At 48.0% G+C, this 17,035-nt stretch overlaps 1 protein-coding gene across 3 annotated transcripts; it reads right to left on the bottom strand.

The window, feature by feature from the left end:
* Nucleotides 1-1,816: 1,816 nt before the first annotated feature.
* Nucleotides 1,817-15,397, bottom strand: LOC130131523 (cobalamin trafficking protein CblD-like). 3 transcript variants are annotated; one of them, XM_056301234.1, is made up of 8 exons: nucleotides 15,279-15,397; nucleotides 14,393-14,437; nucleotides 14,084-14,225; nucleotides 7,396-7,613; nucleotides 6,356-6,461; nucleotides 4,799-4,914; nucleotides 4,609-4,695; nucleotides 1,817-3,432 (listed from the first exon to the last, which is right to left on the bottom strand). In XM_056301234.1, exons 2-8 carry the CDS (start codon nucleotides 14,402-14,404, stop codon nucleotides 3,214-3,216), a joined length of 900 nt encoding a protein of 299 aa, XP_056157209.1. In that variant the 5' UTR covers nucleotides 14,405-14,437; nucleotides 15,279-15,397; the 3' UTR covers nucleotides 1,817-3,213. The 3 variants fall into 3 exon arrangements, with proteins under 3 accessions (XP_056157209.1, XP_056157207.1, XP_056157208.1); XM_056301232.1 differs by lacking the exon at nucleotides 15,279-15,397 and adding an exon at nucleotides 14,877-15,088; XM_056301233.1 differs by lacking the exon at nucleotides 15,279-15,397 and adding an exon at nucleotides 14,794-14,867.
* Between the last annotated feature and the right edge of the window lie 1,638 nt (nucleotides 15,398-17,035).

Genomic DNA, 17,035 nt, shown 5'->3' with positions numbered 1-17,035 from the left:
TAACCGCCAAAACACGGGCTGAGCGGTGTAATGCTGCCATCTAGTGGTCACAAAGGCTCTCTCCGGTAACGAGATCAGCTGATGTAAAGGTGCACATCATACTGAACGCTGCAGAAGGGAACCGCAGAACACCCGCGTTTTTACAGGGGAACTACTTCTGGGACACTTTCCCGCTCATCGTGTTAGTGGCAAAAGCGACGCTGCAAAAGTTTCACCAGGAAGCGGTCTGAAAAGAAATGACAAAGGTGTGGTTGACCCGAACTAGCTCTCAGAATAAGACATAAACGTTCAATAAACCCGTGGTTGATTTGCAGATATTAGCGAGTTCAATTCTCAGCTCCCCACGGCCCTTAGGAGGAGCAGGTTTACTTTAATGTGCTCCACTGCATGACACAACACAGCCTCAGCTCCTTAAAAGTCAAACAAGTAAACTATAGGGCAGATTCAGTATAAAGGACCGTTTCCTTTTCATTAATAACTGATTTGAGAGCTTTAGTTTGCTATGTGGGTAAGTAACAAGCTTCTTAGTTGGGATACATAGTGTCAGAAAGTTCATCAATATCGTCACAAGCATCATAAAAACGTTGCAAGAAACCCCCCCCCCCCAACATATTCCTGCACCCTACTGGTAAGTATTCATGAGAGAGATGGCCTGGTGGGGGGGTGGGGTGGGGGGGCTTCCTATGTCTGGTGGTTTTGCTGCCCATTGCTCTGCAGCGCTTGGCAGAGGGTAGGAGTTCAAACTGACTGTGTGCTGGATGTGTGTGTGTGTGTTGGGGGGGAGGGGGGGGGGGGTCTGTGCTGATTCTGCCTGCCCGTTCCCGGATTCTAGAGGCGTACGAGTCCTGCAGGGTGGGCAGGGGGACGCAATGCTGTGTCCTGCTCTGCTGTCCTTACTGTTGCTGCAGTCTGTGCACATCCATCAGCACCAGACGGTGGTGGATGTGCACAGGACAGCGTCTACGACCGTGGTGTAGAACTGGCGCCACAGCGCCCATGGCAGACCAAACTTCCTCCGTTGCTGCAGAAAGAGCGTCCTCTGCCGGGTGTCGCTGGGGATGGCGTGCACTTCCCAGCAACTTGAGAGGTCTCCACGGTTGACACGGGGCTGTTGGATAGTGTGCAGGGCAGCAGTGCTGAGGGGTGCCTCCTCAAGTCCGCTGTCGTCTCCACGGTCTTGAGCATGTTCGGCTGCAGGTCGCGGACCGCACCAGAGCACCGGCCGCTCAACCTCCCACCGGCGTGCAGACTCGCCGCCGCCCCGGATGAGTCCGGTGACTGTGGGGTCGTCTGCAAACTTCAGCAGTCTAACAGCGGGGGTCATGGAGGTGCAGTCACCGGTGTAGAGGGAGAAGAGCAGTGGGGAGGGGACGCATCCCCGGAGTGAGGTTGAACTTCCTACGGCACAAAACAACAGCTCCCAAAGCGTGGGGCATTTTGGATGTGGTCAGTGGCGTGGTCATAAAATGAAAGCATGAATAAATAGATCCAGTTTAGCTCGAGGAGACTGGACCGTTCTGGCTGGGTGCCACATTAGCCTCTGAGAACAGCACGGCAGCAGCACACATTCCCTCCCAAATATGGCGGTTTTGGTTTAGATGGTGAGTTAAGTGATGGTCCAATTATTGACTTTATAGAGTATTTAAGAAATACAAAGCGATTTTTTAAAATCATGTAAATCATCTAGCTAGCTCTGAAAACAATAAACTAGCATAACTGCAATTCATGTGGCCAAATTTCCTATTTATTTATTTATTTATTTATTTTTGTCTTTGATTCCCCCCCCTCCTTTTCCCCCCAATTGTATCCAGCCAATTACCCCACTCTTCCGAGCCGTCCCGGTCTCTGCTCCACCCCCTCTGCTGATCCGGGGAGGGCTGCAGACTACCACATGCCTCCTCCCATACAGGTGGAGTCACCAGCCGCTTCTTTTCACCTGGCAGTGAGGAGTTTCACCAGGGGGACGTAGCACGTAGGAGGATCACGCTGCACCCCCCCCCCAAAACAGGTGCCCCGACAGACCAGAGGAGGCGCTAGTGCAGCGACCAGGACACATATCCACATCCGGCTTCCCTCCCACAGACACGGCCAGTTGTGCCTGTAGGGACGCCCGACCAAGCCGGAGGTAACGCGGGGATTCGAACCGGGATTCCTGTGTTGGGAGGCAGCGGAATAGACCGCCACACCACCCGCACGCCTGTCCATTACATTTCTAACCACGTTTCATGTGGATTACCTCGTAGGTTGCCTCACTAGGCTTGTTTTAGAGCTACTGAAGTGTAAATCAGTGTGATGTTTGTGCGTTTTGTGTCGGAACCCGGTGTGAAGTTCGCCACACGTGCATAGATACAGCAAATAACCCCTCTCTGCTTAGTCCCAGACGACATCAAGAAAACCCCTTTTTATTAAGCACCTCTGATCAGTACAGCTGCCGTGCTGGTAAAGTAGAGCAGCGGCCGCACCTCTGCGGTCACCGCCGTGCCGGCGAACGCAGAGAAATCCAACACAACGTTAGTGTGAAGAGGCGACCGAGCACCACAGTCGTGGTAAAAAAGCGGCTCAGATCCAGATGTTGTTCACATTAACCACCAGCAGCGGCTGGCAGGACAGCAGACCCGGGTTCGTGTAGGGGATTACAGGTACGGCTGGCCGGGTTAAAAACACCCCGGCTCGATTTGTTCACTGCCCGGTCCTGAAAGACACCGAATAACTTACAAACTGGATATATAAAGACGACAACATCCGAGAGGTAGACTTTTAAATTCAATATCCACCACTACGATGTCAGGACAGGAGCGATGTTTCAAATTCAAAACGCCTCATTTTAAAACGTGTGTGTTTTCCTGAACACTGTCCCACTGCACAGACTGTGTGCAATGAGGCTTGCTTGTTGAAACACAGTAAAAGACTAGGGTGGTTGTGTTAGTGTGGCTGTACTCCATCAAGTCGTGGCAAGATGAACTAAGGCGAGCGACTCCATTTCAACACAACCCAGGTCTGCGTTCAGGTCAGGGAGGTGTTCTAATACTGCGGTGGAGGCCCTCCTGGACGTCGTCAGCCCGTCATCAGCCTAACTCGTGAAAAACGGATTCCTCTTCCGTCGATACACACACATATCAACACTACATCACTTTTCCCCCAAGCGTAGAAACCGCAGGCCCGGTTCTTCTGGGCCGGCTGCCGTTTCCGGTATACATACAAAAGAGGAGAATCCTAACTGTCATCGTCAAGTGCATTTGGCAGTCCCTGGAGCCTGTTGACGGCAGGGCTGTAGGTAGGTGCGTTGGTGAAGACAGTCCCCACGAACATGGGCGTGCCTTTCAGGATGTGGCGAATGACCGTGCACGAGCCCGACACTTCGATGTGGAAGCCCATCTGCTGCAGCTCCCCGTCGGTTCTGAGGGAGGTTTGGCTCGATGGAGACCCAAAGAACTGGGGGGGAAGGAACAAATACGAATGAGTGGAAAGGGAACTGTTTAATTTCTACGTCCTAACAAGCCCGAGAACCTCGCACGCACACACGCCACACAAACATCTACACCAGCGTTTCCCAACCCAGTCCTCAAGGACCCCCTATCCTGCAGATTTTCATTGTAACCCTGCATAGGTAGCCCTGCTTGTACTTACTCAACCAATCATCTCACAGCACCTAATCATGCAAGGTGTGCAACATCTGACATAACTCATTGCTGATTGGTTGAATAACTACAAACAGGTACCTATTCAGGGTTGCAAAGAAAATCTGCAGGATAGGGGGTCCTCGAGGACTGGGTTGAGAAACACTGACCGACACTACCAACGCCTTCACTGAAAAACTACCTGTTCATCATTACACACGGATAACCATGTCTCCCGAGATTTTTGTCTTTTTTGTGTGAAATTTCCCCCCTTTTCTCCCCAATTGTATCTGGCCAATGACCCCAGTCTTCCGAGCCGTCCCGGTCACTGTTCCCCCCCCTCTGCTGATCCAGGGAGGGCTGCAGACTACCACATGCCTCCTCCCATACATGTGGGGTCACCAGCCGCTTCTTTTCACCTGACAGTGATGAGTTTCACCAGGGGGACGTAGTGCGTGGGAGGATCATGCTATTCCCCCCAGTTCCCCCTCCCCCCTGAACAGGCGCCCTGACCGACCAGAGGAGGCGCTAGTCCAGCGACCAGAACACATACCCACATCAGGTTTCCCAGCCACAGACACAGCCAATTGTGTCTGTGGGGACACCTGATCAAGCCGGAGGTAACACGGGGATTCGAACCGGCGATCCTCGTGTTGGTAGGCAACGGAATAGACCGCTATGCTACCCAGATGCCCGATGACCTCACATTCTGAGGGGTGGAAGAAACTTCAGCTTTTGTTTTTGAATACAGAAGACGGCGGCAAACATTTAGTAAAACAGAGGTTTTCTTCGTTGGTGTCTAGGAAGGGTTGAAGGGAACGCCAACAACAAATCCATTTCCTTTGTTTTTCACTACAACTAAAACGAGTGGTCATCAAGAGCCCGTAGGCGATGGCGACGGTGTATTCAATGGTGCAACTCAGTGGAGTTCGCCGCTATTCATCTTATCTGTACAGACAATTGTCGATAAAGCAGGAAGCAAACAACTCACAGCAAGTCCTGTTGTGGGGTCAATGAAGTCGGCCCAGTAGCCCGCCGTCCACAGAGCGAAGCACATTTCCTTAGCCCCATTCACAAACTAGGATCACAAGGAAGCACAGTGAGAGGATACCCCAGCTGAACGAACACCTTCCTCGCTTTTCACAATGTGAGAAATGGTCGCAGTCGGAGCTCCGACTCACCCTGTGAAGCATCTGATCTTTGTTCTGCTCCGGCTCCTCTGGCCTGCCGCTCTTCTGTGCGACTGTGACCACCGTGAGGCTGCTGGCGGGCGCCGTGGGGAAGAACAGCTCCAGATCTGTCACAGAGAGACGGAGACATTACGCTACCGAGCTAACGAAGGAGGTGGAAGCTTAAATCTGGTTCCAATGTGCAGAGCAGAGGAACTACTGAATGTCTTTTCGTTTTTGTGTATTAAACAACTTGTATACTGCATTATAACCATAATGTTCGTGTGGTGAGTGGGGTGGGGGTGGAGGGGGGGTGGGGTCACACCTGTCTCAGGTTAGCCTAATTGGCTTGAGACACATTATAATGGGGCTGCACCCCAATGAAGACTAAAACCAGAGCCTGGGGGGGGGGTGAAGACCTACACAGCGCTCTCCTAAACAAAGACTTTAAATAAACGTTTATGTTCAGTCTGTTGTCCCAAGTTGGTCCTTGGGAGTGACGGGAAAAGACCGGAAGAGAAATGAAGAAGTGAGAGCTGCGTTCAAGATCCGAGGAATGGATGAGAAGTTGAGCGAGACAAGATTGAGATGGTTTGGACATGTACAGAGAGGAGGCATAGACTGTGTAGGAAAGAAGGTATTGGACCTGGAAATATCTGGCAAAAGAAAAAGAGGAAGACCAAGGAAAAGATGGAGAGACCAGACAGAGGAGGACATGAGGAGGGTGGGACTGTAGGAGAGGGGTGCATCAGACAGAAAGTTATGGAGGGCAAAATCTGCTGTGGCGACCCCTGAGAAACAAGGAACAAGCCAGAAGAGGGGGAGGGGGAGGGGGAGGAGGAGGAGGAAGAAGAAGTAGTAGTAGTAGTTTATTTTCAGTCTGTATGTGATTTTAACTCCGGCGTTATAAATCGTGGTCTGTTTTGATAAACTGGCTGTAGCGCCCTCATCGACCATCAGTGTCTGTACACTGTAACATGGGGATTCGAACCGGTGATCCTCGCGTTGGTGGGCAACGGAATAGACCGCCACAGCGTTATTATGACTCCCACGGCACTTCTAGGCAAGACACGCCCCGCGTGGCATCCAGGCGCTGGGATTCTAGGACGACCCGCCCCTACTCTGCCTCTGATCAGCTGACCTTAACCCTAACCCCGCCCTAACCCTAACCAACCCAACCAACGGAGGTGACGAGTACTGGTCAATCTGGCCAATCCTAGCGCTTGTGTGCTACGTGGGGCGTGTCTTGCCTAGAAGTGTCGTGGGATTCATAATAACGCACCGCCACACCACCCAGATGTCCAGAATTACGACGGGAGGGAAGGAGGACGCGGAGTTGGGGAGGGGGGGGTACTAGAATTTGGGGGTGGTTGTGTCAAAATTGCTCCCCTATCTGTAGTTCCCTACATCAGTTTTAAGTGTTAATATGGGAGAGAGTATATTTACAACAGAAACACTTATATTGAGATGTGCAGGCTTTAAGACCACAAATAAAATGTATTATTATTATCATTATTATTATTGTTGTCATAGAGCAATGCAAAAATGCCCTTTGAGGCGGAGGCCTACCTTTCCTTAGCAGCTCGGGGCAGGAACTGATGTAGCAGTCCGTGTCATTCTGATCGAAATACAGCTCGGCCTTGCGAACCCTTGTGTATACAGAACCTTCATTGCCCTATTTAGAAAAAAAAGAAGCATGCATATATATATATTTTCATACGCCTGTCTTGGTCCACCAGATAATATCGGAAAAACATAGTTGATGTGTGAAAGAATGCGGTTTCTCGACAGCTGAAAAGAGCTGTAGTAAATGACACTGAAAAAGGAAAACTCTTTCCTATGTCGAACTATTTCAGCTGGTTTTGGATTTCCACTGCAGGGAAACAGCTTGACATATACACTGGAAACCATTCTGCACATATTAATTAATTACAATATGCACAAAAAAACCCCCTCCAACTTTATTATTGTAATGACATTACAATATTAATTGCAATAGGCTGACAAAGATTTCTTATAGAGAGTTATTTATCAGTGCATGTCAAATCTTTTGGGAAGAGAGCACACAATCTTGTGAATTGAAAATAACTGGCCAATAAGGTTATTTCAATATCCCCCCCCCTTTTTCTCCCCAATTTTACTTGGCCAATGACCCTACTCTTCTGAGCCGTCCTGGTCGCTGCTCCTCCCCCTTTGGTGATCCAGGGAGGGCTGCAGACTACCACATGTCTCCTCCGATACTTGTGGAGTCGCCAGCCGCTTCTTTTCACCTGACAGTGAGGAGTTTCACCAGGGGGACGTAGCGCGTGGGAGGATCACGCTACCCCCCCCCCCCCACGATCAGGCACCCCGACCGACCACAGGAGGTGCCAGTGCAGCGACCAGGACACATACCCACATCCATCTTCCTACCCGCAGACACGGACAACTGTGTCTGTAGGGACACCCGACCAAGGCAGAGGTAACACGGGGATTCGAACCGGCGATCCCCGTGTTGCTAAGCAACGGAATAGACTGCTATGCTACCCAGACACCCCAGGATGTTTTCTTTAATTGTAAAATGTATAAAACACTGTATGACAGTAAGGCGTGAAAGGTCTGGCTTGTACCTGGAACTGACTGATGAACTGGGCCAAGATGAACTCGTGCCTCTCGGAGCTGCTCGGGGTGGTCAGTACATCGGGCACCGTTTTGTGGACAGGGGCCGCTTTGTTGTCGCCCATGCCCTCCAGGTGACAGTCGAAGCCCACGTTGCCCGGCAACTGGAAGCGCTGGTCCTGAGGTCCGAATGGTCCCATGTTCTCATCAGGCCACACAGTTCTGGGCCCTGCCAAGAGACGAGAGGAAGAGAACCAGAAACAATACATCTCAGACTTCACTTTAAACTGAATTAAAATTAAATTAGTTCAGTGGAGGAAGCCAATACAAGGGACTCTGATTCATCTTTAAGGTATGTAACGTTAAGTATAACAGGATGATTGAGTTGTTGTCGTACTTGAATTCGTTAACTTCTGGGCCATCCCCTCCTGAGGTCAATCCTGGACTTTCTATTTGCTTATTTATACCCAGGTACTCAGTCTTTGTTCTGCTGATCTTTAGTCCTCTGACCTCTAGCACTTCCCTCCAATCTTGAAGATCTCTCTCTAATCTTTTCTTGCCCTTGTTTGCTAGCACGATGCCATCAGCAAATACTGTATGCTCCATGTTGGCTTTCTTAAGATGTTCTGTGAGGCTGTCCGTCAGTATGACAAACAGGACAGGGCTCAACGCCGATCCTTGATGCAGTCCTACCTTTACCTCAAACTCACTTGTTGTTCCCACTGCACATCAAACTATGGTCTTACAGTTCCTGTACATGTCCTGAATTATGCTGATGCAATTTCCTGCCACTCACTTTGCTCTCAGGATATACCACAACTCCTCTCTCGGTTCTCTCTCATATGCCTTCTCTAAATCAATAAATACGCAATCCAGTTCCTTCTGTCCTTCAATGTATTTTTCAGCTCAGGTCCTGAGTGCAAATATCACATCTGTGGTACTTCTTCCACGCATAGAAAGATAGATAGATAGATTATTTTACTAGAATTTGTTTTTGGTACATTTTACACTCTGCAGCATAATACATACATGGACAACAACAGACACTCCGCATATTATCACGAACAATACAGTTGCACAATAACAGAAATAAACATATCAGGCATAACAGGTGGATGGTGGTATTTATGCCAACGGGGTGTGAGGAGTGGACTATAGGGAGGAATTCAGAGTCCTTATGGCTAGGGGAAAAAACTGTTTGCAAAGCGTTTAGTCTGAGTTGGCAGTGACCTGTAGTGCCTCCCTGAGGGAAGGAGCTGGAAGAGGTGATGAGCAGGATGTGAAATTGTTCTTTCCCTATAGACCAGTGTTTCTCAACCCAGTCCTCAAGGACCCCCTATCCTGCAGATTTTCATTGTAACCCTGCATAGGTAGCCCTGCTTGTACTTACCCGACCAATCATCTCTCAGCACTTAATCATGCAAGGTGTGCAACATCTGACAAAATTCATTGCTGATTGGTTGAACAACTACAAACAGGTACCTATTCAGGGTTGCAAAGAAAATCTGCAGGATAGGGGTTCCTTGAGGACAGGGTTGAGAAACACTGCTATAGACCCTTTTACAGCCTACGTCATCAAAAGCATGCGCGTGCATTTAGGCAACGGAAGTGAAACGCTACCCCCAAGTCTCCCATTCATTCACGGATTCAGACGAGGAAGAGGAGATTAAAAAGTTTATTCAGAAGTATAAGCAGCATCGAAATGTGCGGTTGTTGTGTGTTTGGCTGTGCGAGTAACCAATTCCGACGGGATCACGGCCATTTCAGAGCCACCGGAGGCGCCTGTGGTTGCAAGCCATCAAACGTATTGATGAAAGCTGGACTGAGGACCCGACCAAAAATGCTGGTGTTTGCAGTGGCCATTTTCTATCAGGTAAGTTATCTATCTACTCTGTGGTTTCACTGGAATGCCTGGTTTAGATGGAGACTAATATCTACAGTAACCGATAAGCGGCGTTAGCCGGTATTATTTGGCTAATGTGGTGTGTCTGGCTAGTTACAGGTGAGGCGTCACTGGACTCACAGAATTCTGGTTTTTAAGTACACAAAACAAAGTCCGAACCCCGAGGCAAAGGTGGAAAGGTAAGAATAATTAGGCCTAACACTTCCTAATTGTTTTAGAATGACTCTCCCCCTCTTTCATTTCATGCTATTCAGTGCACTTTGGAGCTCGCAGCTGCTGGCTTTGAGAAAATGGGGCTGTATTACAAATATTGACCGTCTTAAGGTTAAAGTGAAGATAGGGATGTCTAAGATAGGATTTTTCTCCAGTTGGTATTAAGCAAATCATAACCTAATATCTAACCGTAACCAGACAGTTAAGATAGGATCTGCAAGTTAGGGATTTCCTGTAATATGGCCTCTGATCAGTATTTCTGTTCGTTAATTTAGCTTTTTTATGCTAAGGTACCATAGGAAAAGGAGACGAGATGAAAGGGTTTACACTCCACCCAATCAGCCTTCTCCTTCTGAAACTCCAGGACAAGTCAGCAGCATGGATCACTGGCCTGGTAAGGAGATATTTTTGTTGCGCAATCAACCAATTTGTTGTGAGCTTGTGCCGGCATATCCTAACTGTTGGCCTTTCTGTTAAAGCTGAAGAGGACATCCCAGTCCCAAGGACAGGATATGATGATCTGACCCTGAGGTACACCCAGCTTCAGAATGACTATGTCAACATGCAGCAGGAGTGTGAAAAACTACGGGCTGTAAATGAGAAGCTTAAAGAGGAGCTGCAAAACTGCAGTTCCCTGATGTCATCATCGGTCAACTCTGATGACGGGGCAACAAGATGTCAATTATTTCAATTATTATGCTGAATAATATATTTTTTTCAAGATTTTATGAATCTTGATTGAATTTTTACCAAAGTCATGGAGCAGAGCATTAAAACAGAAACGGTACACAATAGAAACTAGACAATCTGATTTCCAGAATAAATAATCTGAAGGTAAAGGTCAAAGAAATGCATTGAAATTGACTCGGTGTCTATACGTCTGTATGATTTTCATCTCTGTATTATAAAAAAGCTCGGTTTTCAGGGTAGTTTATGGTGTTACAAGATGCAGGAGGACTTTTGAAAATGAATTAAATGCACAATGGCAGAAGGAAACGTATCTAGCCTCTGTCAACTATTACGTGCCTCCTGGTTTGACACTGTTCCTCCTAGCAGTTTTGGAAGCTGCTGGGAGCTGCCTGCCAAGCCTCTTTGGTTTATGGAAGCTGATTTCCCCAAGTGGAGCTGGCTTGACATCTTTCCTGCTTGGGTCTTTCCACACACATGCTTCAGCTGTAACTGCTGCCTTCTCTGTCCTCCCCGTCCTAACACAGAGCTCAGCTTTAAATAACATTGCTGCTGCATGGCTGCAGCACGACCCAAGTCTTATGTGTTATCCAATATATGTTTTAATTTGATGACCGGGGCTTGTAATTAACACTTAATCTCAGTCAAAATTAGGCTGTGGCTGAGAAGACTGTAAATTCTACTATATAATTTGGCATTTTTCCACTGCAGATGAATAACATCCGCAGCTGGAGCTCTGAATCAACAAGACACTCTGTGTAGTTAATGATAATGTGAATTTCATGCCCCGTTTATCAGGACTGAGTCACAGGGAAAGGCACATTTTGATGTAATGAGGGAAGAAAATGACAGTAAAATAGAAGCAGATGTCATGTTTGCACAACAACTAGGCCGATATCATTAACCCTGAGCAAACTAGAAAAGCAGCAGGACAACAAATACTCACCCTGCCATGCAGCTACACCTGGCTGTGAGGATGTAGTTCTCGGGTTTGTTTATGATGACCCATGCCTCGTACATAGCCGTCTTGTGTCCTTGTCTTTGACTTGGCAAGACTTCGGATTTCAGGGCACAAAACTCAGAGTCTATGTCGTGGTATTTTACATTTTGTACGTGACCACAGACAACATAGTTGTAAGCATCCAGTGACTTGTATGCCCGCAACTTCTCTCTTGTGTATACGCTCGGTTTCTCCACCAAATATGTATATATATTTATATATTTATATATATATATATATATACATCTGGCCACTGGATATGAGGCCACTTATTAACGTCTTCCACCCACTCGCTAATACCACACGAATCTGGAAGTCGGTTGCCGTTCGCCAAAGTTAATTTATTCAAGTAACTTTCGCGATCTTTTGTCGTTAATCCCCTCGCATAGTTTGACAAACTAGCTAACTCCGCCATACTTCCATTGCCTAAATGTGCGCGCATCCACACCTACGTCATCACTGTTTACAACCAGTAAAAGGGTCTATAGTCACTTCCTTCCTAAGTCTCCCTTCAATCACTCTCTCCCATAACTTCATGCATGTCCCATACATTTCAACCCTCTGTAGTTGTTGCAACTTTGAGCACCATCTTTAATCTTGTAAACTGGTACCAATATGCTTGTTCTCCATTCACCTGGCATTTTTGTTGTGTTGTAGTGTTGTTATTCTATGTTACGTACGCTGAGAAAACAACGAAACCGGAGTCAAACTCCATGTGTGTGAAAACCTACATGGCCAATAAAGACGATTCTGATTCTGATTTTCCCGGTCTGCATTATGTTGTTGAAGAGTCTAGTCAGGAACTCTATGCCAGTATTGCCCAAGCATTCCCAGACTTCTGCTGGTATATTGTCCGGTCCCACAGTTTTCCATTTTTTTTAATCACTGCAACGCTTTTATCACCTCATCCCTTGTAATCTCTCCCATGTCCTCTTCATTCCTTGGTGGTTCAATCTGTCCTTCTTTCTCTGTTGTTCTCTTCATTCATTTGGTGACTGAAATAATCCCTCCATCTCTGTAAAACAGCCTCATCTTTTGACAGTACTCTTCCATCTGCATCCTTGATCAGTTTTACTTGCTCAACATCCTTGCTTGCTCGGTCTCTGTTTGGCTATTCTATATATATCCTTCTCTCCTTCCTTTGTATCTAGTCTTTTGTACAGGTCCTCGTATGCTCTCGCTATCGCTACCGCTCTCTTAGTTCCTTTCTTAGCTTTCTTGTATTTGTTCTTGTTTTGCTCATTCTCGTTTTTGTCCAGCTTCATTTTGGCCAACTTTTTCTTCTTTATGCAGTGCTGTACCTCCTCCTCCCACCACCAACTTTCTTGTCCCTTCTTTTTACCCCCTTGAGATTCTCCTAGTGCTCACCTGCCCGCTTTTCTTAGTCCCTCTGCTGTTCTATCCCAATCTAGTGGCAAGCTATCTCCCAACAGCGCTCCTACCGCTATCCTAAAGATTTCTCTACAAGGTTCCTCTTTCAGCTTCCACCATTGAACCTTCTGTGCTGCTGGTCTCTGCACTCCTGAGTTTGCTTCTGGTCTTTATTTGGCAGATCAGTGGTCTATGTTTTGTTACACACTCGCTTGGTATTACTTTGCAATTTACAGCTTCCCTCAACTGCCACTTTCTGCATATAAAGTAGTCTATCTGGCTCCATTCTTGAAGGTTGCTGTTGATCTTGCCGCTTTTTGAAATATGTATTAACTAGGGTCATATCATTCCGTGTAGCAAAATCAACTATCGACTCCCCACCTACATTTCTCATTCCAAACACTTAACTGATACTCTCCATTGAATTTAGCAGAATTGGAACAATGTTGCATGGAGCAATGGGGGGGAAATAAAATCTAACTATGCAAAACCCATACAGACATACCTGATAAAGCTCATAGCTGTAATGGCAAAAGGCCAATCTCCGAAGTAATCCTTGAGTGTGTGCGTGTGTGTATACCTTTGAACATGAGAGATGTAAATCTTCCATTTTTGAAAGACAAATGTTTTTAAATGAAAAAAAAATCCTTCATAAATGGTTTACTGTTATTGAAAGCACCAAATATAATTTCAACGCATTAAAATTTGGACTTGTAAGAGGAATAAAAGGGAAACACTGTAAGGGAATACTTCCTAAAGGCACCATGTGAAAGACCTTGTTAACCCTTACTGCACACACCACTGTTTTTGTAAGTACCATTCTCAATAACGCATCTTCATCTCATTCTAAAAACATGACCCCCTTACAAGCGGTAGATCAGATAGGACAGTGTGCCCGGTGGTATGACTGTCAAAAACACCAAATGCCTGCTGCACAAGAGCTATGTGTACACAAGCTTACTAGCCATGGCAGAGGCTTACTAGCCATGGTAGAGGCTTGCTAGCCATGGTAGAGGCTTACTAGCCATGGTAGAGGCTTGCTAGCCATGGTAGAGGCTTACTAGCCATGGTAGAGGCTTGCTAGCCATGGTAGAGGCTTACTAGCGATGGTAGAGGCTTACTAGCGATGGTAGAGGCTTACTAGCCACGGTAGAGGCTTACTAGCCATGGTAGAGGCTTGCTAGCCACGGTAGAGGCTTACTAGCCATGGTAGAGGCTTACTAGCCATGGTAGAGGCTTGCTAGCCACGGTAGAGGATTACTAGCCACGGTATAGGCTTGCTAGCCACGGTAGAGGCTTACTAGCGATGGTAGAGGGTTGCTAGCCATGGTAGAGGCTTGCTAGCCACGGTAGAGGCTTACTAGCGATGGTAGAGGCTTGCTAGCCATGGTAGAGGCTTACTAGCCATGGTAGAGGCTTACTAGCCATGGTAGAGGCTTGCTAGCCACGGTAGAGGCTTACTAGCGATGGTAGAGGCTTGCTAGCCATGGTAGAGGCTTGCTAGCCATGGTAGAGGCAGACCAACCTGACTGTGTGTGAGATGTGGCAACATATGGCTCATCTGAGCTCGCAGCAGAGAAGGGTCTTATTCGACTCATCCCGAGGGCAGTGAGGGCCTGGCGACAGGCTGCCCGAGACACAGCCAACCCGCCTCGACTGCACAACACCTACACAGAAAGAAGGAAGTGTGTTAGCACAAAGCATATGTCAACAAGTCGAGAGAGCCTAGGAACAAGCAGATTTTCAGAGTACACAGTGATCTGTACTGGTCTTTGCGTTGCTGACACCACAAACATTTCCAATAGCTCTCATACCCGACACTCAGGACACTTACACTGGTTGACATCGTGCAGACTCCTCTTGCACTTGTGCTCCCAACCTGTACTCGTGCGATTGAGAGAAAGAGGGGGGGGGGGTCAAACTAATTATATAAGAAGCATTTTAGCACACTTTAGTATAGTTCAATGCGGTGACAGTGGCCAAAACAGACAACTCTGCAGGACTTGACCAGAGCTTATGATAACATATGACATCACACAGCACGCCGACCCGAGCTAGCTAGCCGACATGATGCAACCTTCCCAACAAACCTACACCGCAACTTTAAGAAGGACTCCCATAATCGTATACGGCCGTTTATTATATGAATATTACAATACGACCGATAATCAACCACTGTTACGATATACATTAGCTTAGAATAACCGTTAGACGGCGTTGAGTTAGCCGGCTAACGTTAGCTTGGACCGGCCGATGCGATCAGCTGATCGGAAGACGGGTCGCGCTTCGCTGCTTTCCCTGTTCCGAACCGTTCCTACCCGCTTGAAGTGACGGGAGCCGCGGACTACCGACGACTCAGACGCCCGATCCTCATGGAGGTGTGGACAAAAGTCCGGGTGCTGTTTTCCTCCGTCTCGACAACGCTATCGTCAAAGGTACAGGCTGTTCTCGTGCAGCCAGCCGCTTCTCGCTCTGCGTCCCCGCAGCCACCGCGCGTCCGCAAAACAACGACGGCGAGCCGCGAAGGACAATCTTCCTCCCGCGCTCCGCCGCCGCCGCCGCTTTCGCTTTCAACATTACGGGCCAAGTGAAACCGGACCAAACCGCCCGTCAACCCGCTCACATGTGGAGCATGTGGTTAACGTCGCCGAAATGGAAGTGCTGTCTTTGAAATCTCTTTGCGATGTTGAAATTTGTCTGAAATTAACTCAACAGCCTACCCTTGAATGAGAAGGTCTTTTGAGGACAGATTTGACCTGCGATAAACAACAAGGGCCCGGGCCGGGCGGCCTGTCCAGGGAGTCTCCCCGCCTGCCGCCCAGCGACTGCTGGGATAGGCTCCAGCATGGCCCCGCGGCCTGGAGAGCAGGATAGGCGGTTGGATAATGGATGGATGGGAGGATAAACAGCAAACACATAAAAAAGCAAAACAACGTAATAACATTTTGGACTGTCCTGAACAGAATTGTCAATAGTTGCCAAATTTTACCACTAGGTGGCAGCAAATCTACACTAACTATAGACAGGGGCGCTCCTCTCACTCGAGCATAGGAGTAATGGTCCCCAAGAGAAATCAACAGTACTCAGAAAACTTGAAAATAGTGGTCTAGATGTAACCCACTGAAAACACATTTTGGTTGTGTTGGGATGCCCTTAAACATAGCTCCGCCATGTGACCAAGAGTCAAAGAGTTAAACATTGAAAGAATCAGAATCAGAATCAGAATACTTTATTCATCCCCGAGGAGAAACTGGGTATTAAGCAAGACTTCTATACCGAGAGTGGTTTTCTTGGGAGCATCGGTGTGATGCTGCGTTAAACTGAATGTGACGCAGTGCTGAGAAAGACTACGGCGCATGGGCTCAGCAAAATCTTTCACCATGATGCATGGTATGGTATGGTATGGTATGGGGGGGGGGGTGGACAGAGAAGTTGACAGCGCAAATACAGTTTCGTTACACCAACTGTTGGAGGTCACTTAGAACAAGGGCAACGATAGCGCATTATACGTACAGCTACGTCGGAGTGATGTCGGCTGACTTTGCCAGAGTAACTGATGCTGCCTCTGAGCTGACTGGACATGGAGTGGGAGTTTATGTGAGATTTCTATGCTGAGGTATCAAGGATCAACATTGCATATAGTCACTCTATGTGGACGACTGCAGCCAACATGTGACTGTGTTGTACGTACGTGCGCTAGAAAGAGTACGTGTAACGTGCACGAATGAATAGGCTCGCAAGCCGTTGGCTAACGGGTCGGACCCTTTAGTCGACTGGTTAACGTTGTCGCCGGTGGTGCGGGAGATCCGGGTTCGCGTCCTGGCTCCGGCGGTTCCTTGCTGCCCCTCGAATTCCCTACATTGCTCTGGGCGCATGCTCTTCGGATGGTCTCACCATCCCATTTCTGACACCAATGTAGCGAATTCGGGGGGGGGGGGCAGCCCGGGAACCGCCGGAGCCAGGACGCGAACCCGGATCCCCCGCACCACCGGCGACAACGTTAACCAGTCGACCAAAGGGTCCGACCCGCTAGCCAAGAGCTAGCGAGTCTATTTATCCGTGCACGTTACATACGCACACGTGGTTGACCACATCCTTGTGCTCTCTGGCTTTATATATATGTATGTGTGTCGACCTGCAAGTGGTATAGGTGTATGCTTGATCCATAACCGTGTGTGTGTGTATGTGCAGAGCTCGAAGTGTACCGGTCTTATGTTGACTTCTGCCTGCCCCCCTAAAACTGCATGCACCTTGCGGGAGCGCGCACGGCTAAAGGGCAAAACCACCAGACGCTGCAATGATTTGTAAGGCAAGGTGCTGTTTAAAAGCGATATAATCTTCCTTGTCAGGTTCTTCAACAATGATAAACGATCTGAAGTCTGTAGTTGCAGAACCTTTAGAGCTGCAGCGTAGGCAGAAATCCCAGTGTGGGTGGGCGCAGAGAAGATCAGGTGGACCTATACCGTCCTAGACCAAT

The sequence above is a fragment of the Lampris incognitus genome, chromosome 21 (assembly GCF_029633865.1).
Source record: "Lampris incognitus isolate fLamInc1 chromosome 21, fLamInc1.hap2, whole genome shotgun sequence".
Taxonomy (NCBI): domain Eukaryota; kingdom Metazoa; phylum Chordata; class Actinopteri; order Lampriformes; family Lampridae; genus Lampris; species Lampris incognitus.
Note: the sequence above shows the minus strand (reverse complement) of the source record. Positions and strands in the feature narration are given on the sequence as shown.

Coding starts and splice junctions, on each gene's coding strand:
- LOC130131523 (XM_056301234.1), bottom strand. Junction 6,462..7,395: donor AGTTCATCAGTCAGTTCCAG/GTACAAGCCAGA, acceptor TTTTCTAAATAG/GGCAATGAAGGTTCTGTATA. Junction 4,915..6,355: donor CCCCGAGCTGCTAAGGAAAG/GTAGGCCTCCGC, acceptor TCTCTGTGACAG/ATCTGGAGCTGTTCTTCCCC.